The following is a 23,225-nucleotide window of genomic DNA, read 5'->3' on the forward strand; positions in this document are numbered from 1 at the left end:
GACATTGTAGAGCCAAGTGCGTCATTCATTTGTTAGACCACAACTATTCTGGCATTAAGGGCAGACCTTTCCCAGTGCAGCAGTGTAACAATATCTGCTCTATCCCAGTCAATTGTCAGCCTGGACAAGGACASCTMYWTTSTWGWGCCAAGTGCGTCATTCATTTGTTAGACCACAACTATTCTGGCATTAAGGGCAGACCTTTCCCAGTGCAGCAGTGTAACAATATCTGCTCTATCCCAGTCAATTGTCAGCCTGGACAAGGACAGCTCTTTTCTTGTAACAATGCTCTCTGTCAACTGACTGCATATACACACACACCCCATTTCATACAAAGAGGTCTCTGTTGTGGTAGTTGGAGAATCAGACACTAAAAGTGACAGATTGAATTGTGGGGTCTATCACCAACCAAAAGACAAACCATAACTTTGGGCTCCAAGGCACTGCATCACTGCTGCCTGGAATTGAACCAGGGTCTATCACAACCGGCCGTGAGTCCCATGGGATGGCACACAATTATCCCAGCATCATCTGGGTTAGGGTTTGGCCGTCATTGTAAATAAACATTTGTTCAACTGATTTGCCTAGTTTACTTATTTATGTATCAATGAAACCAGTGTAAACTGGGTGGGGAGGTAGGTCAAAAACAAAGCTCTATGATAGCAAACCTCGCTTTGGTGTTCAACTTCCACTTACTGTATTAACAACGTCAACTGGAATGCTGTGAATTTTTCCTTTGTTCCAATAAACAAGGAGTCATGAACAGTAAATTGATTTTAATCATTAAGGTCAATGTACTCATTATTGAAAAATAAATTACAGTCAAATTAAAATGCAAAAAGACATTCGGCCCACTCATATTCCAGAAAGCATTGTCCGAGGTGGAATTGAAGTGCTCTAGCCTGGAGTTTGTTTACATACTGGTATAGTAGAAAGAAAATACGCAATTTTACATGTAAGACCAATCACAAAACATTCCATAACAAATCAGTTTTAGGCCAATCCCCCCCCCCAAAAAAAAGCCATAACACTATAAAATGTATACAAAGTTTCAATGTCATATACATCATGCCTTATTTGTAAAACAAAAAAAGACTGTACAAACTGGCACGTTCCTAGGCGAGACAGTTGTGGATGGAATTGGTACTAAGGTGTTGGCATAAATTATCAGTGCTGTATTAAGAGAAAAACATGCTAGATTTGCAATACCTTTGATCACTCCCACTATACTTGTGGGTTTAAGAAAAACAAGTTATATGGTCTGAATATTTCCCCGCTAACCAATAGCTTGAACTCTAGGACCTATTCTAGCGCTATGTTGACCTAATACCATGCAGTGGGAAATACTGGTAGGTAGACGCTAAAGCAAGTTCAGTACCTTAAAAACAATGAGGCTCAAATGCTTCCTAAATCCACCACAGTTAAAAACCAAACAATATCAGAAGAGGGGGAGGAACAGACTGGCTTGGCTACAGTATATGACCATGCAGATAGTTCAGCTTGCTTCCAAAGGTACAGCGTCAGAGCTGCATTTCCCTGAATTTCCCTTGAAACCCAAGCAACTGCAATCTGTTTAATGACAGTATTAGAAACTAAAACCGAGCCAACAAAACTGACAACTCTTCATAATTTAAAATCCTGGGTGGGGGTGGGGTTGCATCTACAAAATGGCACATTTGAGAAATGGGTCCAATTTTGGTAAAGGCAGGAGAAGACTGGCAACTCCACTTAACTCACTGATTGTCTACCTCCCAACAGAAGGGATCTGATAGAGAAGCCAGCAGTAACACAGGACACTACAGCAGACGAGGTTGGCTGGGGGTGGGTATACTTTGGTTTGCACAGTTCTAGGACTTAGCACACTGAGTGAGTGAGTGGGTGAGCGGATGGCAGAGAGAGAGGGGGGGATCAGTGTGACTTGGCGTGCTGCGTGACCGGTTCTGTCAGACTGGCTCGGATGGAGTTGACCACAGTCTGTCTAACGTTATCCTCCATATATTGCTCACTCAGAGGCTTCAACACCTGGAGAGGAGAGAGCACAGGGGGACATGACTGAATCAAAATCAATAGAAAAGAACATGACAATAAGGACAAAGGGAGTGAAAGAAAGGAGTGAAAAAATATTTACCATCCAACATGCAGACCGAAAACAATGATCGTTTAAAACAAGATTTCAATGTAAAAACTCAGATCATGGCAACTGAAAAAATATCTATGAAGTGTCAAGATGATTTATGCTGTATTTACAATCAGATGATTTATGTTGTATTTACAATCAGAAGAGTAGGTCGAGTGCCAACCTGCGCTCTACATGTAGGGTGAACCAGGCAGACAGCATCCCTATAATTAAGACCAGCCCCATAGGCCACAAGGAATGACAAGAGCGGAATGCAGATGCATTTGGAAATAAAGAGCCAAGCAGCTAGCCAGAAAGGCTAGTTAGTCAGTCTTGTCATTGTTGTTTGAGGATAGTTTCTTTCTCTGTGCTGCTGGTAGGAAAAAGCTCCATGTGATTCGACTCTTGGCCGACTCGAAGAGTTTGGAAAGCACCTGCAGACGGGAGGTGAGGAATTAGCAGAGAAGAGCAACGTCAGCAGAGAGACAACCAGACAACCAAAGACAAAGAGTACACTGAACTGCACCAGGAACATGGGCAGGAAGGGAAACCTCCACCTCACCTTTCTGGAAGTCCTCTGTGAGGCAGAGAGGAGGGAGAGCAAGATCAGATTAAAGAAAACAGATCACCAGCTGATTGGACAGGGAAAGGGCAGGCTGATTGGATAGTAAAAAAAGACAGTTAACGTCACATGCACAAGTATACTTAAATGCATTTCTTGCAAGCTCTAAACCCAACAATGCAGTAACCAATAATGTACAAAAAAATAAGTTAATAAAAACTAGTAAGCCAAAGTATTCTGACCTTATTTTTTCACGATATAGCCTTATTCTAAAATTGATTAAATTGCCCCCCCCCTCCTCAATCTACACACGGTACCCCATAATGACAAGGCAAAAACAGGATTAGAATTTTTAGCAAATGTATATATAAAAAAAAAAACGCATTTACTTAAGGACTTTGTTGAAGCACTGTTGGCAGCGATTACAGCCTTGAGTCTTCTTGGGTATGATGCTTCAAGCTTAGCACACCTGTATTTGGAGAGTTTCTCCCCTTCTCTGCAGACCCTATCAAGCGCTGTCAGGTTGGATGGGTGGACAGCTGCATAGCTATTTTCAGTTCTTTCCAGAGATGTTAGATCAGGTTCAAGTCCGGTTCTGGCTGGGCCACTCAAGGACATTCAGAAACTTGCCCTGAAGCCACTCCTGCGTTGTCTTGGCTGTGTGCTTAGGTTCATTGTCCCGTCGCCCCAGTCTGAGGTCCTGAGCACTCTGGAGCAGGTTTTCGTCAAGGAACTCGCTGTACTTTGCTCTGTTCATTTTCCCCTTGATCCTGACTAGTCTCCCAGTCCCTGCCGCTGAAAAACATCCCCACTGCATGATACTGCCACCACAGTTCCCCGTAGGGATGGTATTGGCCATGTGATGAGCAGTGCCTGGTTTCCTTGAGACGTGACGCTTAGTATTAAGGGCAAAGAGTTCAATCTTGGTTTCATCAGACCAGAGAATCTTGTTTCTCATGGTCTGAGAGTCCTTTAGGTGCCTTTTGGCAAACTCCAAGCAGGCTGTCATGTGCCTTTTACTCAGGAGTGGCTTCCGTCTGGCCACTACCATAAAAGGCCTGATTGTTGGAGTGCTGCAGAGACAGGAAAAACTTACAGAAGAACAACCATCTCCACAGAGGAACTCTTAAGCTCTGTCAGTGACCATTGTGTTCTTGGTCACCTCGCTGACCAAGGCCCTTCTCCCCCGATTGCTCAGTTTGGCTGGGCGGCCAGCTCTAAGAAGAGTCTTGGTGGTTCCAAACTTCTTCCATTTAAGAATGATGGAGGCCACTGTGTTTAGGGACCTTCAATGCTGCAATGTTTTAGATCTGTGCCTCGACACAATCCTGTCTCAGAGATCTATGGACAATTTCACCGACCTCATGGCTTGGTTTTTGCGCTGACATGCACTGCCAACTGTGGGACCTTAAATAGACAGGTGTGCCCCTTTCCAAATCATGTCCAATCAATTGAATTTACCACAGGTGTACTCCAATCAAGTTGTATAAACATCAAGGATGATCAATGGAAACAGGATTCACCTGAGCTCAATTTCAAGTATTATAGCAAAGGGTCTGAATACTTATGTAAAGACAGTATGTTTATTAAACTTCTAAACCCGTTTTTGCTTTGTCATTATGGGGGTATTGTTTGTAGATTGCTGAGGAGTTTTTTATTTATTTTAATCGATTTTATAATTAGGCTGTATTGTAACAAAATCTGGAAAAAGTGAAGGGGTCTGAATACTTTCCGACTGCACACAGGGTCAGTTCCATTCTATATTTACAATGTGCAGGGATACTGGACAGATAGAGGTAGATATATATAGGGGTAAGGTAACAAGGCTAAACAGATAGAGATGCAGTAGCATATATGAATGTAGGGGTGTGTGTGTGTGCGTGCGTAGAGTTCTGAATGTGTGAATAGATACAGGGCAACAACAACAACAAAAAATACAAGGGTCAACTCTGATAGTCCATGTTGCCATTTTGTTAGCTAGATCAAGTTTGGGGCTAATGGGGAACTAGAGAGCCCCTAGAAATCTGGAATCTGAGGGAAGGGAATCAACGTCACAGACAGGGGAGACAACTAGGAGGAATTCTGGAAAGTCACTCGTCCTAAATAAAAACACTTACAGTACTCTAATTCACTTATCCATACTTCTATCTTTAACATGAAAACACCCACCTGTTCCCAGAGTGTCTCTGCCAACAGGTCTATGATGGTGCCCAGATCTCTGAACTCCCCTGAGTATTTTACATAGGCCCACATGCAGAGCATCATGAGGGCCACGCCCATGACCAGGTTGGCCAGCATGGCAATAGTGTTCATTCCGATGAAGCCGGTCAGCCCTGAGACGATGTAGGTGGCGAACATGACGACGAACAGCGTTGCGGGCGTGCGTGCGGCATAGAAGATGTTCTTGCCCTCGTTGTGCTTGTGGAAGTTGGAGTAGGCCTCATCCAGCTCACCCTCCAGCTGCTCCTGGTATTTCTTGCAGAAGTCCTCTCCACCCATCTTCTTCACGGAGCGGAACTGACGCAACGAGCACTCCTTGACCTCCTCGTGGCAACGTTCCAGGTCTGCAGGGGCGATGTAGGGCTTGTCCCCTCCACACACCTACCAGCGAAACACCACAGTTCAGAAACCAAACAATATCACACCGTCAAACTAGGGGTGAACAAACCTACCATTTCCATGCTTTTGCTGTACGTGTCTTTTGCTCCAGCAACTGCTGTAAGGTTGTTGGCTTCAGCCGTTGCCTAGGTAACATGGTAGAAAATGTGAGCACAGTCAAACTCGGGAGGGTTTGAGCGGAATACGAGACTCCACAGGCTTGCTCAAAACTATTAACATCAATGTTGAGCAAACCAATACAGACCTGTAACATGGACTTGGGATGAGGAAGCTCCTCCCCTTGATAGATCTTTATATAGGCCTGGGAAGTAAATGTAGAGAAATTAATTTACGTTGTAAAGAGAAGACATTTTTAGAACACTTTCAGGCATTTCCAGTATGTGTGTCGCCATGGGAGATGCAGAGCGCTTACTCGCCTTAAAATACTCCACTAGATCTCTGCAGGTCACTTTCGCCCCTCCAATCTCCTTCTCCACCAGGTTTTCAGGAGCCAGCAGTAAGGGCACCAGATTGCTCAGCGCCTCCTTGAAGTCACCATCAATGTCTACACAAACAGTCAGAAGCATCGTAAAGCCCAGAGCTGTCTCCTGCCTGGGTTAACTAAGCTTCCTCTCCACTTCAGCATTTCAGAAAAGGGTCAGGGAGTCACTGAGGATGGGATAATGTTGGGTGGATGGGGTTAGTGTCATATGGACGGGGGCCAGGGGGTGGAAAGGATAATTCTCTGTAGTGCAAGGCCTCACCTTTTAATCTTCCGTCAAACATGGGGTTAGTGGCCACCTTGAGGCCAGGGTGGGGCAGTAGGAAGCAACCGATGTTGGAGAAGCAGGAGTGGATATGTTTCCTCACAGTCTGCAGCTCCTCGTGCTGGTTCTGTTTCACCTGCAGAAACAATCGCCACAGCTGTTACATAATATCCAAGAAAGACACTGGTCTTTTGTCCAATGCTACCCCACAAGTGCCCAATTGGAACATGATACCCAACATAACACAAGTCAACGCTTCCATACACGCGGCTCAGCTGTTACATGCTACCCAATAAGACGCTCAGCTGTTACATGCTACCCAACACATGGCATACAGTGGTATGATATCTACACTTCCAGATCCTCCTCTAAGTGATACTGCAAGTCTCTTTCCATTCAGAGCTAAACTGAACAAAATTACTCATTACAATTCATCCAAGATTTTGAATTCAAACTACTTTTGTTCAAAACTGTAGTGGAAATTCCTCTCCTGAAATGCCACACTGGACTAGATACCATGTTTAAATTTGGAGCAGCCCATTTTAAAATTCTCCTTCACAGGCCTCATTCTCTCCTCCAGACCTACCTGCAGTCTCTTCTCTAGAAAGCGGTTCCCTCCCTCCAGTCCATAGTTGTGTTCGTATGGATAGCTCCAGTCTCTGATCAGGAACATGAGTGACTGGAACACAAACACAGGGTTACTGAGAATCAGTGCTCAGAAAGGACAAATGTGCTCGTCAAAACTGTTGAGTATATTGAAGAAAGCATATCCATTTTCAGAACAGTAACATACCTGAAAGGGTTTTAGATAGATTTCCTCCAAAGCAAGCCGGCCGTATTCTGTGAAGAGCTAAACATACGGAGTAAAGACAATGGATGTTAGTCATCATAGCCCCAACATTGTTTTCAAACACTAACAAATGTGTAACGTTCTTAACTTCTTGTCAATATGGGGGCGCTGTTTTCACTTTGGAAAAAATCGTGCCCAAATGAAACGGCCTCGTACTGTTCTAGATCATACAATATGATTATTATTACTATTGGATAGAAAACACTCAAGTTTCTAAAACTGTTTGAAATATATCTGTGAGTAAAACAGAACTCATTTGGCAGCAAACTTCCATACAGGAAGTGAAAAATCTGAAAACGAGGCTGTTTCAGGGCCTGCCTATTCAACTGGCTTTTATTTATCGATATGCATGCATTTCATACGCCTTCCACTAGATGTCAACAGGCAGTGGAAGGTGGAATGGGGTGTCTAGCTTGATCTGAGGCCGAACAAGAGCTTTTGGAGTGACAGGTCCGGTATTTGCTTTGTCTTTGACGGCGCGCGGGGAAGCTCGACATTGTCTTCTGAAAAGCGTTCGGTATACACGGCGAATATCTCCGGCTCTGATTTTATTTGATACATGTGATAATAACATCATAAAGTAGGTTTTTTCAACCGAGTTTTATCAGTTTATTCAACGTTTATTGGGACTTTTGGAGATTTCCGTTCTTTGCGCCAAGAGAGGATGGGAATGTTAGCAACCTTGGCTAGCATTGTGGCGCGAATTCGACAGAAGAAATGGACATTCTAAAACCAAACAACGATTTATTCTGGACCAAGGACTCCTTGTACAACATTCTGATGGAAGCTCAGCAAAAGTAAGAAAACATTTATGATGTTATTTCGTATTTCTGTGTAAAATGTTGACTCCTATTCTCCGCCGTTTTGGTGAGCGCTGTCTCACAATAACGCAAGCTGTATGTTATGGTAAAGTTATTTTAAAAAAATCTAACACAGCGGTTGCATTAAGAACCAGTGTATCTTTCATTTGCCATACAACAAGTATTTTTATGTAAAGTTTATGATGAGTTCTTTGGTCAGATTAGGTGAGTGTCCAAAATAAAATTCTGGTGAATCGATGCTACGTATTCACAATGTATAACCAGGATTTGTAGCTATAAATATGCACATTTTCAAACAAAACATAATTGTATTGTATAACATGATGTTATAAGACTGTCATCTGATGAAGTTGTTTCTTGGTTAGTGACTAATTTTATCTCTATTTTGTCGGTTTTGTGAAAGCTACCTATGCGGTGTAAACATGGTGAAAATATGCGGTTGTGTGTTTGGCTATTGTGGTTAGCTAATAGAAATACATAGTGTTTTCGCTGTAAAACATTTTAAAAATTGGAAATGATGGCTGAATTCACAAGATGTTTATCTTTCATTTGCTGTATTGGACTGGTGATTTCATGAAAATTATATTATATAATATCCCTGTCCCGTTAGGCTAGGCTATGCTAGTCAGCTTTTTTGATGAGGAGGATCCCGGATCCGGGAGGGTGATGAAGTAGAGGTTTTAAGGTGAGGAGGAATGACGAACATACCTGGAGATGCTGAAGGTCATCCTCCTGAATATTCTGAGACAGGTTATACACCTGAAAACACACAATAATACCATGAAATATCCTTTGTACGTAAGCCAGTTCTTGACAACATACCATTTCAAATCAGCAACGAACTAGGAACTCAACTGGCACAATATGTATGCACTCTTCTGGGTACATGGTCAGTAAAATACTAATAACTCAGTCACGGGCAGGTCCATCCCATAGACTCACCTGTACAGAGCTGGTCATGGTGCTCAGGGCAAAAACTGTTGCACAGTCCTTTATGGTGGACTGGCTGTCAAAGGCTCCCTGTGTGTCCACTAACAGAACAGCAACCTGTCGAGGGTTAGGATACTGCAAGTCACCTTTAGTTGATCAAGACATGATGGAAATCCACTTAAAGAAAGTACAGCAGAAATGGACATAAGATCATAAACATATTAAGACTGAAATTGAGAGGAACAATGGTTGTGTGTCAGAGTAAGGCTCACCTTGCTCCCATCTGGCTTGTTGACCACAAACACCTGACTCCAGACCTGGATCCCTGTGGTCTCCCTCTCACAGCCTCCTCTCCAGCTGAACCCTGTCAGAGGATCATCATCACCCCCCACCCACGAGTCTGACTGCTCCTGCTGCTGTGAGAGGACAAGAAAAGAGTCATAGGTATAGAAAACCTCAAATAAGTTATTGATTTCTGTGGGCAAGTGTGTGTGTGTGTGTGTCATGTAGGTAATATGGTAAAAGCCCTACAGTTATATTTAAAAAAAAAAGGAATTTAGTACATGCATTTGCAAATTACCACCACCGGAGGTCACTGTAGTATCATTCTTAGTACTAGTCCGCCTGAGATATCTGGCTAATTTTACAGAACAGCATGTGCCAACTGCAACATGTCAGACTCCGTTCAGTCTAGGCCACATGTCAAACCCATTCCACGGAGGGCTGAGTGTCTGAGGGTTCAAACTGATCCCTTGTAATTGATTGATGAATTAAGATCACTAATTATTTAAGAACTCCCCTTACCTTAATAACTCCCTACATGTACATATTACCTCGACACCTGTGCCCACGCACATTGACCCTGTACCCCCGTGAATATAGACCCGCTATTGTCATTTACTGCTGCTCTTTATTTGTTATTCTTAAGGTATTGTCTTAAAAAATGCATTGTTGGTTAAGGGCTGGTATGTAAGCATTTCACAGTATGGTCTACACCGGTTGTATTCGGCGCATGTGAAAACATTTGTTTTGACCTGGTTGTCTAGGTCTTAATTTAAAAAAAATACAGACACTAGGCCTTCCATGGAATTAATTTGAACCCCCTGGTCCAAAAAAAAAAACTTAAGTCTGAAGAACACCAAACAGGATAACAGCTGCTGTTATGAAAACAAGGCCATTAGAAGTGTGCGCGTTACTCTACAAGTGCCGACAAATCCCTGTAGAAAATGGAAGAGTAATGCAATGTTGTAGTAGGCCTACAATGGGATTTGACTGACAAAGTAACTAATTATGCAAAACTGGAGCTCCTTGGTATGACAAGAGTATTGTACTGCTGTTGTACTCCGTCTCATGCTACCACTAGAGTGAAAGCACCGGCAGCATTCAAAAGTGACCAAAACATCAGCCAGGAAGCATAAGAACTGAGAAGTGGTCTGTGGTCACCACCTGCAGAACCACTCCTTTATTGGGGGTGTCTTGCTAATTGCCTACAATTTCCACCTTTTGTCTATTCCATTTGCACAACAGCATGTGAAATGTATTGTCAATCAGTGTTGCTTCCTTTGTGGACAGTTTGATTTCACAGAAGTGTGATTGACTTGAGCAGTGTATATATAGTGTGTGTGAAACGACATGTAGCGATAATCTAGCAGTCTAGGAATGGAAGATGTATTTTGGGGTAAGTAAAGAGCCTGTAGGAATTTCACACCACTAAATTAATCCCAATGGATTTTTTTTGTTTTTTATAATATCTATGTAGAGCCATTAGCTGACTTCCCGTTTACAGCAGTTTTATAAACCCCTAGATGGACATTATGTGCAGCAGACAATAAGGTGTGCAAGCGTCTCGTTAATCTGGGAATACAGGACTCTAATAAAGGGTTTATTCAGGATCTCCAAACTTCTTTACAAATGTTGGTATTGAACCGACAACCGAGAGATGACCCTGAAAAAGGTTAGCAGCGTTACATAATACCTTTTAATTCACACTACCCTCAGGGTTATGTTAATGACTTGAAAATAGATTGTCTTTTCGCTGTGAACTGTGGTTAAAAGCACTTACTGACAGCATCAACAAAGTTGTTAAATTGGTTCTTGCTTAACAAAATCTTCAACCAGATCTGCTTGATGAACGATTCCATTTAGGGCCCTGAGTTTATTTTAACTAATCTAGAAGTAGGGCCAGAGTTTGTTTTCCAGGTCAGGTCACATAGTCAGAGAAATATCAGTATTCTATATAATACAGTGAATTGTATGTACTGTAGGTGTAAGTGTGAACCTGGTTTTACCTGGTTGAGCATGTATCGGAGCATGAAGTCCAGCAGGAAGGACTTGCCCTTGCGGAAGGCCCCGGCGACAGACACCACCACCACATTGAGGTCTCTGACATCCTCCTGCAGTAGGAGCTTCTCCAGGGCCTCCGTGTCCAGCTCAAATTTGTGGTCGTCCTCGTGGGCCAGGACTATCTGGATGGGCCGAGCCTTCTCCAACCCCACCATAGGCTGCTCTTCAATTGGCTGCTCCCTAACATGACTCAGCTCTGGGGCCTGTTCCCACTCGTCTGTCTCGCTGTCAGCCTCTGCCCGAGGCGCTATCCTGCGACGAGGCCTCCGATCTGGCAGGGACAGAGGAACATCCTCCACACCACCTGCACCTGACAGAACACACAGGTTTCATGCTGTTAAGAGCAGGGAGAGGGCAACAGTGCAGATTATACACATGGTGTGGTTTAAACTTTACACATCATAAGGAAAGGTTTCAGAGAGAAGTGTAGTCTGAGTCCTCTCAAAAAAAGTTATTCGTTAGTCTTATCTTAGAGGATTCCAGCATCTGAACTTCAGTCACCCTAAGACATTTTCCATATTATTGAACATTCCATGACAATTCCTGGCCATGGTATTTGTTGCATGCTGCCAGTACATTGCCACAGGCCTGCACTGCACACACTTGGGTATTAGGAAACGTATTGGCAAAAGGGGGACAAAAGCCAGGGGTATTGTGAGATGAATGTACTAGGCCTTCATATGGTCATACTTGGCCCAGTGTCTATAGCACATACACTACGCAGTATATTTTATGTATCAAGGCTATGACCTCAGGGAGATTAATGTCACAAAAGGAAAGCATTTCAAACAGCTTTCAGTTTAAATTTTTAATATTTCCCGGAAAGGGTGTCTAATGGAAGGCATTCCCTTTCTAGAAAGGTGTGGGAATTGCTCTACATCAGACACGTCACTTTATCACAGTAGACAAACGCCTAAACCAACACCCTGGGAACTGGTATGACAAGTAATTGGGACTGCTAGTGCTCATGCAAACAAGCATCCTACAACTGCCATCGTAATTAGACAACAAAAAAAACTGGTTGTGTTTCAAGGAGACCTTTGGAAAGTATGGTTCACAACATACCAGAAACACCAAGCAAGACTCCAAAGAAAACGTCAATCTGCCCATTGACATTTTCCTCAGAGCTGACAGTCTTACAAGACGTGTGTAATTTGGACACGTCGAAGAACAACCATCATACCTAATAACAACCCCATCCAAAGCTCAGAGTGAGGATTTGGTATAAGGCAGGTTTGAATGCTGGGTGCTGGGCTGTTCTCTGCCGAACAGCAGTGGGCTGACTGGGAACTATGGCTGATGCCAGGAGAGGGGTTGCCGAACAGAAGGTATGAGAGAACAGGACAGCATTCTGCGGAGCATTCTGTGGAGCAGAGCTTACACCGAAGAGGCATCCTGCTGATTCTGGTATACTGACTGTCTCGTCTGCCAACAGACGGCATTCACTGTGGGTTTGAGACTGCTAGATTAACGCTGTACAAAAAAAAGAAGACAAGTCAAACACTAAAATCACACCAAACAATAAGCCAGAGACTAACAGTGGTTTTATGAATGTATTCTACAGCTAGACAAACATCCATATCACAGAGTTGGTTTTTTAGCCTCAGTGACAGTAAAGCTGAATTTATATAGAAACGAGTCAGGACAAAAGCCCCAGCTCCTGACACCTCAGTATTTCCACACATGGGCAGACAAGCAATTTACACCAGTCTGATTAATAATCACCTGCAACACATGCAGAGTAGCATGATAGCGGGTCAGGATGAGAAATAGAAGACTCGCTGGGAGAATCAGGTAAGAAGGCCATCTAACTTGTTGCCAGACTGCTCTGAACTTTATTCACATATAAAACGGTACTTAACATCCCGCATAAAAGGATAACCCAAACATACACCTCTCTTAGCCCAATATTGGACTAAAGGACCCTAACGTTACTCCAAGGACCTTACATATTCTGTTTAAAGGGTGAATTGGCTATGGAAGACAACAGCCAAATACACCATCTAAAATGTGAATGATACAGCAATTGCTGTAAGGTTCTAGAAACAAATCCCTCTACACTCATATCACAACAAAATAATTTCACAAATGAAAAGTACAGTTTTAGCCAAAAGTATTTTTCAGTGACCACACGTCTGTGGTGTCTGTCTTCCGTTTACACACAGGTGTTCAGAAAAGCAGATAGCCAATTAGCACAGGTAGTCCACTGATTTCCTTCTGTTTTCCCTAAACAAGCCATGTAACATGGAAATCTGGCCATGTGGGTACCCTAACCCAATAAAGTTATGTATCAATTTAACCTTAATAACACTACGCGTCTATCAAGGCAGTGGAATAAGTAGCTGTAGTCAGCAGAATGAAGTGCCAATGCTGTTATAGGAGCCATAGGAGATAGACAAAACATACACTACTCTACAGGGACTGGGCTGCTGAGCATTCCTATAGGGTTGATGGGAAGAAACCATTTACTGCGAGTGCTGATGAGGGAAGCTAGAGGTTAGGCAAATACAGTCCAATCCCTCTACCTTTGAGCAAACTGAGACGTATCCAAAAATGTACAGGCTTATCATTACTTTTATCTTCCCACAGTTCTCTCCTGTTGCATCGTATCAGCCCTGATCAGGGTCTATTGGCAGGCCATGTATGAGGCAGTGGAGGTCTACATCTCAGCTCAGTATCTGAAACAGCTCTCCCTCTCCCCTTTACTAAATCTGAAGACTTGAGAAGCCACGACAACACACTTAGCCACGTGTCTGTGGGAATTTTCTTCAGAGGAAAGGAACATTTCATACAAAGCAAAACCCGAGTCCCACTCTCCTTTTTGGCGACCCTGCCAACTCCAGGAGACTACTCCCTCTCTGGACCGGAGTCAAGGAGGGTAAATGCTCAACTGCATTATTGTTTTATGAATAATCTATCATATCCTCCATTTGCACAAAATACTTACTTTCAACCACTAGCAGATGTGCATACGCATGGTCTAAAGTTAGCGGTGAGGTGAGCACATTCTCACCTCAAGTTAAAATGTTTTAAATGCCAACTTTTGCGTGAAAACTGGTGCACACACATTTTGGGGTATATTTTATACGTACGCACAGCTTATAAAATGAAGCTCCTGTAACCCAAGGACGAAGTGCAGCCCCAGTGAGTGTTAACTATTGCCACAAACAAAGCCAGCTGTATTTTGCTGCTTACACAAGTGGCATGTCACAAGGCTAAAGGATTTAAGAGACACACATTACTGAAATGTCAAAAATAACCCAGGTTATCTTCAGAATCTTCCATTTTCCTACTGACTGATTTCTGTACACATCAACATTGGTACACAAATAATTGTGCCAGATTGTGACTGCTGTTCAGTGAGAAAGATGTTAAGTAGGGTTGAAAGGAATTTTCCCCATGTGTAACCAATAGATTAGAACAGCTGAGAAAATGTAGCTAAGGCTACACATCTATCACGTTACAATAGAGTTGATGACAGCCGTTACACCTGAGGGGGAGAGAAAACGCATCTGGTGTTTTCTCCTTGCTTCAATCAAGGAATCTGACGCAAGGACACAGAATGGGCATGCAAAACCAGAGGAGCAAAGATTTTCCTTTTCTATATATTAAGCCTACTTTGGTGACCAGTTAACATTAGGCCTAGTTGAACTGGGTTTCAGTTACACTGCAAGAAGACTAAAGTCGTCACTGGCTATTTCAAGAGGGGAACATTAGATTCAAAGAAAAGCCAGAGGGTCCCTAACTTTACACAAATAACTTAGGAATGCCTGGTTGTCTAAATCAAAAAGGAGTTCAAACTAATAACACCCCACTTTTAATATCCCAAACAGCAGGGTTAACTAGAGAATGTTAGCTAGCAAAAAAAGAAAGCTTGGTGTGCCAAGCTAGCTTGAAGAGGGATGTCATTGTTTTCAATTAGAGCATGACAGTAAATACCGTTGAGGCTGGCGGTAAATGCAGTCAGACGCTACGGTAGATGGGACTTGACGCCAGAGTTAAAATATTTCAACTTTTGCTGTAGCGTTGTTTTCTACTGGATGTTGATTTGCACTGTGTTTACTGAAATCACCATAGCAGCGCATAGCGTCGTGCCATCACCATCTTTCTTGTCCTGTTATGTCGACTGGTAGGACGTTTTTGCGGCCCTCGTCTAAAAGCAGCATCATGCCCTCTCAGATCTCAATTCTTATTAGCCAATGCCAGTCACGTGATCGGGTCATTCTCACAGGCATCACAGCTTCGAAGTAGGCTAATAGTAAAGACCGACACGATGATGCAACGGCGTGCATCCTTATCGATTTCCGAGGAGCATATTGAAGACGTTAGAAGAACTGTCCACATTTACTTTGTCAGCAAACAAGAGTAATGAACAGCAAAAGCAGCAGCCTATGTCAGTCTACTATCCTCATATAGATTAGGTCAACTTTTGTACTTAGTATGTTGTTCTATTCGAGAAATAAATATTCCAAACACTCTGGGACAGTTGCAGGAGGATAGATCCCAAATGAATACAACCACAGTATACAAAAAAATAAGAATGTTTAAAAGCAATGAGGCTGATGCAACCGATCAGAACATTTAGCTTAAAAACATTTTTTTTTACATTATAAGGGCAGCAATGCACACGGCTGGCTAAGCGTGAAGGTTCCAAAATGCAACTGGCGGGAAAACACCATTCTCCAATGCGCACCACAACTGCGTGCTGTTTCATGAGAGATTAAAATATAATTTCTAAATGTTAAAAATGGGAAGATCTAAAGATGCAACTACCATGGGTTGTTCATATGACTAGGAGTGTGTCTTTGGCTGCTGGACAATGAAAGAAAGTTGAGAACATGAGAAATACTGGTGTCAATGGTATTAGGAAGTGTTCAAATAATCCTATTAACATGCCTGTGGTCAGAACACATGAAGACATACCTCAATAAAAACATCCAGGTTTTAAACAATTACGTTTAAATAGTGTAAACATTTTGACTCTAGGGCGAGGTGGGAGATGTTGCGGTTCGCAACAGGCACTACCCTTCCTCTCCTATCTGAACAAACAGTGCCTCGAGTACGACATAATCAAGCCTTCAGACAAGTGGTCACCAACCTGTGTAAAGAGGACTTTTGCAGTCAAAAAGCAAACAGATCTACGATTCGAGATATATTAGAGGTCGACCGATTAATCGGAATGGCCGATTAATTAGGGCCAATTTCAAGTTTTCATAACAATCGGTAATCATTTACATTACATTTAAGTCATTTAGCAGACGCTCTTATCCAGAGCGACTTACAAATTGGTGCATTCACCTTATGACATCCAGTGGAACAGCCACTTTACAATAGTGCATCTAAATCTTTTAAGGGGGGGGGTCAGAAGGATTACTTTATCCTATCCTAGGTATTCCTTAAAGAGGTGGGGTTTCAGGTGTCTCCGGAAGGTGGTGATTGACTCCGCTGTCCTGGCGTCGTGAGGGAGTTTGTTCCACCATTGGGGGGCCAGAGCAGCGAACAGTTTTGACTGGGCTGAGCGGGAACTGTACTTCCTCAGTGGTAGGGAGGCGAGCAGGCCAGAGGTGGATGAACGCAGTGCCCTTGTTTGGGTGTAGGGCCTGATCAGAGCCTGAAGGTACTGAGGTGCCGTTCCCCTCACAGCTCCGTAGGCAAGCACCATGGTCTTGTAGCGGATGCGAGCTTCAACTGGAAGCCAGTGGAGAGAGCGGAGGAGCGGGGTGACGTGAGAGAACTTGGGAAGGTTGAACACCAGACGGGCTGCGGCGTTCTGGATGAGTTGTAGGGGTTTAATGGCACAGGCAGGGAGCCCAGCCAACAGCGAGTTGCAGTAATAGTAATAGGTATATAGGTATTTTTGGACACAGATTTGCCCCAATTTTTTTAAACCTTTATTTAACTAGGCAAGTCAGTTTAGAACACATTCTTATTTTCAATGACGGCCTAGGAACGGTGGGTTAACTGCCTTGTTCAGGGGCAGAACGACACATTTTTACCTTGTCAGCACCGTTTTGCAATCTTCCGGTTACTTGTCCAACGCTCTAACCACCTGCCTTACATTGCACTCCATGAGGAGCCTGCATGGCAGGCTGACTACCTGTTACACGAGGGCAGCAAGAAGCCAAGGTAAGTTGCTAGCTAGCATTAAACTTATCTTATAAAAAWCAATCAATCTTAACATAATCACTAGTTAACTACACATGGTTGAAGATATTACTAGTTTATCTAGCGTGTCCTGCGTTGCATATAATCGATGCACCTACTTCGACAAACGGTGATGATTGAACAAGCGCATTTGTGAAGAAAGCACTGTCGTTGGACCAATGTACCTAACCATAAACATCAATGCCTTTCTTTAAAATCAATACACAAGTATATATTTTTAAACCTGCATATTTAGCTAATATTGCCTGCTAACATGAATTTCTTATAATTAGGGAAATTGTGTCACTTCTCTTGCATTCCATGCAAGCAGTCAGGGTATATGCAGCGGTTTGGGCCGCCTGGCTCATTGCGAACTGTGTGAAGTCCATTTATTCCTAACAAAGGCCGTAATTAATTTGCCAGAATTGTACATAATTATGACATAACATTGAAGGTTGTACAATGTAACAGCAATATTTAGACTTAGGGATGCCATCCGTTAGATAAAATACGGAACGGTTCCGTATTTCACTGAAAGAATAAACGTTTTGTTGTCAAAATGATAGTTACCGGATTCGCTGGCTCCAGGTCATCTCCAAGACCCTGCAACTCCCTCTTCCCCTACTGTATATATTTATTTTGCCCCCCATTATTTCTATTTTGCACATTCTTCCACTGCAAATCTACCATGCCAGTGTTTTACTTGCTATATTGTATTTACTTCGCCACCATGGCCTTTTTTTGCCTTTACCTCCCTTATCTCACATTGTATATAGACTTATTTTTCTACTGTATGTTTGTTTTACTCCATGTGTAACTCTGTTGTTGTATGTGTCGAACTGCTTTGCTTTATCTTGGCCAGGTCGCAATTGTAAATGGGAACTTGTTCTCAACTTGCCTACCTGGTTAAATAAAGGTGAAATAAAAAATGAATAAATAAAATGACCAAAGGCTCGTATTTCTGTGTGTTATGTTATAATTAAGTCTATGATTTGATAGAGCAGTCTGACTGAGCGATGGTAGGCACCAGCAGGCTCGTAAGCATGAATTCAAACAGCACTTTTGTGCGTTTGCCAGCAGTTATTGCGCTGTTTATGACTTCAAGCCTATCAACTCCCGAGATTAGGCTGGTGTAATCGATGTGAAATGGCTAGCTAGTTAGCGGGGTGCGCGCTAATAGCGTTTCAAACGTCACTCGCTCTGAGACTTGGAGTAGTTGTTCCCCTTGCTCTGCATGGGTAACGCTGCTTCGAGGGTGGCTGTTGTCGATGTGTTCCTGGTTCGAGCCCAGGTAGGAGCGAGGAGAGGGACGGAAGCTATACTGTTACACTGGCAATACTAAAGTGCCTATAAGAACATCCAATAGTCAAAGGTATATGAAATACAAATGGTAGAGAGAGAAATAGTCCTATAATTACTACAACCTAAAACTTCTTACCTGGCAATATTGAAGACTCATGTTAAAAGGAACCACCAGCTTTCATATGTTCTCATGTTCTGAGCAAGGAACTAAAACGTTAGCTTTTTTACATGGCACATATTGCACTTTTACTTTCTTCTCCAACACTTTGTTTTTGCATTATTTAAACCAAATTGAACATGTTTCAATATTTATTTGAGGGTAAATTGATTTTATTTATGTATTATATTAAGTTAAAATAAGTGTTCATTCAGTATTGTTGTAATTGTCATTATTACAAATAAAAAATATCGGCCAATTAATCGGTATCGGCTTTTTTTTGGTCCTCCAATAATCGGTATCGGCGTTGAAAAATCATAGTCCGTCTACCTCTAATTCATATTTTTTCAAACAGGTCTTCAATTTTAACATTAATATAATTAAAACACTTCAGTTCTGTTCAGTACGCAGCCCTAATACATTATCACAACATATTGGCTATATGCCTGGCAATATCGTTCTTCTCAGATCATATTTCAAAACTCAAGCTATGATAACAAAATCGATCAGTTGGTGTAGCACTTGCAAGGCACAGCTGAGTATAAGTTGAAATAATTTGCTTTTTTATTATACTGGCCTGATGGTACCTGCATTGGATGGTCATGGTGCTTTTCAAGAAAAACTAGGTTAAAAAAATACATTTTTAAAAAGTCAGTGATGTTCAGGTCGGAAAGTCGGGGCTTAAGCGTAACTGGGGAAGAAGTGTAGTTCATCAACTGGAGGCACACAGGGTATGGATCTGCTACATTCATTTTATATTTTTATCCTACTGATATGAAAGATAAGGGCAGTATATTTTGAAAACCGCTTTGCAAGTGATGATTGACGTTTATAAAACGTTGAAACCCAGCGAAACTAACCGCTGAAAACCCTATGGAGAAAACGGTTTTCGAGAGGGCTTGCTGCAAGGAAACTGTTAGTGACAGCTGGTTCGATAACGTTACATTATTTAGCAAACACATGTACCTACAACCATAGATGCATGTCAATTACAACTCTCGTATGAAATGCAAAAAGTACCCCACTGTCTGGGGCTGTACCACGGAACAGCGGGCAACACGCGCAGTCTGAAATAACGGACCAGGCCAGGTGAGGTGAGTGACGGCTGGTCTGCACAGGCGGGGACGATTTAGCGAGCATAGCTAGCCAGCATAGCTACACAATACACCTTTCACTGGCCGGGTCCCTGTAAAAGTAAAAACATAGCTTGGCTACTGGAGGTTGCGACACTCAGGAGAAACAACGCCAAACGAGGTACATTTCAGTTCGTCAGTCTCAAGCACATATCCAACTCCATATTTTCTTGTTATATAAAACGTTACCTTCGTCAAAGACGTGTCTTTTGTGGTTTTGTTCGAAATGATTCCTCTTACTCAGCCCGCTCAATCTCACCTCCGCCATCTTGTCCTGTTTAAATTAAAATAGTCACACGTAGCTGACGTCAAAGAACCCAGTTTCGCTGCTTTCATTTAGGAAGTTCACGTTGCCTGATGGTTATCCGCAGGGTCCTAAGAAAGATCCAATGCAGTACACCATCAGTGGCTGATGTCCAATCAGTGTTTTAAAGTAACTAAGTAAAAATACTTTGAAGTAGTACTTAAGTCGTTTTTGGGGGTATCTGTACTTGACTTTGCTATTAATATTTTGACTAGGCCTACTGTTACTCCACTACATCCCGAAAGAAGGGGAACCGTGGTATATTGGTTATTTACTACAAACCCTGAGGTGCCTTAGTGCTATTATAAACTGGTTACCAATGCAATTAGAGCAGTAAAAATACATGTTTTGTCATACTGGTGGTATATGGTCTGATATACCACGGCTTTCAGCCAATCAGCATTCAGGACTCGAACCACCCAGTTTTTAAGGAGCTATACAGAGCCCTCCTCTTTGTTACAAAATACAGGAGGCGCACAGCGACACGGTAGGGAGCTCAACCCTCCCGCCCTGCGGCAGGTTGAGTCAACCCGCGCATCACTAATGCTATCAATATATCAATATACTGCCTCTTGTGGACTCTAAACACAATTGTGTCCGTAATATGTACAGTACCAGTCAAAACGTTTGACACGCCTACTCATTCCAGGGTTTTTCTTTATTTTTACTATTTTCTACATTGTAGAATAATAGTGAAGACATCAAAACGATGAAATAACACATATTTGTATTTATTATAGATCCATCCCCATTAGCTTCTGCTCTTCTTGGAATCATGAAGTAACCAAAAAAAGTGTTAAGCAAATCAAAATATATTCCATGTGTTATTTGTCTTCACTATTATTCTACAATGTGGAAAATAATAAAAATAAAGAAAAACCCTTGAATGAGTAGGTGTGTCCAAACTTTTGACTGGTACTAAACTCCTCTCACTGTCAACTGTGTTTATTTTCAGCAAACTTAACATGTGTAAATATTTGTATGAACATAACAAGATTCAACAACTGAGACATAAACTGAACAAGTTCCACAGACATGTGACTAACAGAAATTGAATAATGTGTCCCTGAACAAAGGGGGGGTCAAAATCAAAAGTTACAGTATCTGGTATGGCCACCAGCTGCATTAAGTACTGCAGTGCATCTCCTCCTCATAGACTGCACCAGATGTGCCAGTTCTTGCTGTGAGATGTTACCCCACTCTTCCAACAAGGCACCTGCAAGTTCCCAGACATTTCTGGGAGGAATGACCCTAGCCCTCACCCTCCGATCCAACAGGTCCCAGTATAATGCTAATTTCTTCGACGATGAACGCAAATCTGACCATCACCCATGTGAGACAAAACCGCGACTCGTCAGTGAAGAGCACTTTTTGCCAGTTCTGTCTGGTCCAGCGACGGTGGGTTTGTGCCCATAGGCGACGTTGTTGCCTGTGATGTCTAGTGAGGACTTGCCTTACAACAGGCCTACAAGCCCTCAGTCCAGCCTCTCTCAGCCTATTGCGGACAGTCTGAGCACTGATGGAGGGATTGTGCGTTCCTGGTGTACCTCGGGCAGTTGTTGTTGCCATCTTATACCTGTCCCGCAGGTGTGATGTTCGGATGTACCGATCCTGTGCAGGTGTTGTTACACGTGGTCTGCCACTGCGAGGACGATCAGCTGTCCGTCCTGTCTCCCTGTAGCACTGTCTTAGGCGTCTCACAGTACGGACATTGCAATTTATTGCCCTGGCCATATCTGCAGTCCTCATGCCTCCTTGCAGCATACCAAAGGCACGTTCACTCAGATGAGCAGGGACCCTGGGCATCTTTCTTTTGGTGTTTTTCCAGAGTCAGTAGAAAGGCCTCTTTAGTGTCCTAAGTTTTCATAACTGTGACCTTAATTGCCTACCATCTGTAAGCTGTTAGTGTCTTAACGACCGTTCCACAGGTGCATGTTCATTAATTGTTTATGGTTCATTGAACAAGCATGGGAAACAGTATTTAAACACTTTACAATGAAGATCTGTGAAGTTATTTAGATTTTTACGAATTATCTTTGAAAGACAGGGTCCTGAAAAAGGGACGTTTCTTTTTTTTGCTGAGTTCATATATATATATATATATATATATATACATTGGCAAGAAAAAGTATGTGAACCCTTTGGAATTACCTGGATTTCTGCATAAATTGGTCATAAAATTTGATCTGATCTTCATCTAAGTCACAACAATAGACAAACACAGTCTGCTTAAACTAATAACACACTAAAAATTATACGTTTTCATGTCTTTATTGAACACACCTTGTAAACATTCACAGTGTAGGATGGATAAAATATGTGAACCTTTGGATTTAATAACTGGTTGACCCTCCTTTGGCAGCAATAAACTCAACCAAACATTTTCTGAATTTGCGGATCAGACCTGCACAATGGTCAGGAGGAATTTTGGACCTTTCATCTTTACAAAACTGTTTCAGTTTAGAAATATTCTTGGGATGTTTGGTGTGAACCGCTCTCGAGGTCATGCCACAGCATTTGAAATCGGGTTGAGGTCAGGACTCTGACTGGGCCACTCTAGAAGGCGTATTTTCTTCTGTTGAAGCCATTCTGTTGTTGATTTACTTCTGTGTTTTGGGTCGTTGTCCTGTTGCATCAGCCAACTTCTGTTGAGCTTCAATTGGCGGACAGATAGCCTTACATTCTCCTGCAAAATGTCTTGATAAACTTGGGAATACATTTTTTCACCGATGATAGCAAGCTGTTCAGGCCCTGAGGCAGCAAAGCAGCCCTAAACCATGATGCTCCCATCACCATACTTTACAGCTGGGATGAGGTTTTGATGTTGGTGTGCTGTGCCTTTTTTTCTCCACACATAGTGTTGTGTGTTCCTTCCAAACAACTCAACTTTCGTTTAATCTGTCCACAGAATATGGGCGGCAGGGTAGCCTAGTGGTTAGAGCGTTAGGCTAGTAACCGAGAGGTTGCAAGTTCAAATCCCCGAGCTGATACGGTACAAAGCTGTTGTTCTACCCCTGAGCAAGGCAGTTAACCTACTGTTCCTAAGCTGTCATTGAATATATGATATTCAAGAAAAAATCAGCCGTTTCCAGCTACAATAGTCAGTAACAATGTATTTTTGATCAATTTGATGTTATTTTCATGGACCAAAAAAATAGCTTTTCTTTCAAAAACAAGGACATTTCTAAGTGATCCCAA

The 23,225-nt window shown here is 42.5% G+C and overlaps 1 protein-coding gene across 5 annotated transcripts; it reads right to left on the reverse strand.

Moving 5' to 3' along the window:
• Nucleotides 1-756: 756 nt before the first annotated feature.
• LOC111978142 (atlastin-2) lies at nucleotides 757-20,070 on the reverse strand. 5 transcript variants are annotated; one of them, XM_024008021.2, is made up of 15 exons: nucleotides 19,913-20,064; nucleotides 10,933-11,297; nucleotides 8,917-9,060; nucleotides 8,657-8,761; nucleotides 8,423-8,473; nucleotides 6,837-6,893; nucleotides 6,630-6,722; nucleotides 6,041-6,179; nucleotides 5,714-5,841; nucleotides 5,542-5,598; nucleotides 5,351-5,422; nucleotides 4,848-5,279; nucleotides 2,679-2,693; nucleotides 2,301-2,550; nucleotides 1,936-2,022 (listed from the first exon to the last, which is right to left on the reverse strand). In XM_024008021.2, exons 1-14 carry the CDS (start codon nucleotides 19,989-19,991, stop codon nucleotides 2,440-2,442), a joined length of 1,848 nt encoding a protein of 615 aa, XP_023863789.1. In that variant the 5' UTR covers nucleotides 19,992-20,064; the 3' UTR covers nucleotides 1,936-2,022; nucleotides 2,301-2,439. The 5 variants fall into 5 exon arrangements, with proteins under 5 accessions (XP_023863790.1, XP_023863789.1, XP_023863788.1 ...); XM_024008020.2 differs by having other exon boundaries at nucleotides 2,301-2,693; nucleotides 10,933-11,291; nucleotides 19,913-20,070; XM_024008019.2 differs by having other exon boundaries at nucleotides 2,301-2,693; nucleotides 8,917-9,057; nucleotides 19,913-20,068.
• Nucleotides 20,071-23,225: the final 3,155 nt, after the last annotated feature.

Source organism: Salvelinus sp. IW2-2015, linkage group LG18 (assembly GCF_002910315.2).
Source record: "Salvelinus sp. IW2-2015 linkage group LG18, ASM291031v2, whole genome shotgun sequence".
Classification (NCBI taxonomy): domain Eukaryota; kingdom Metazoa; phylum Chordata; class Actinopteri; order Salmoniformes; family Salmonidae; genus Salvelinus; species Salvelinus sp. IW2-2015.

What these genes read in the sequence shown, in the direction of transcription:
- LOC111978142 (XM_024008018.2), bottom strand. Translation starts at nt 19,991, where the DNA reads ATGGCGGAGGTGAGATTGAGCGGGCTGAGTAAGAGGAATCATTTCGAA. An exon ending in ATGACCTTCAGCATCTCCAG is followed by an intron (nt 6,894 to 8,422) that starts GTATGTTCGTCA and finishes CCGTATGTTTAG; the next exon opens with CTCTTCACAGAATACGGCCG. An exon ending in TCTATCTAAAACCCTTTCAG is followed by an intron (nt 6,723 to 6,836) that starts GTATGTTACTGT and finishes TTTGTGTTCCAG; the next exon opens with TCACTCATGTTCCTGATCAG.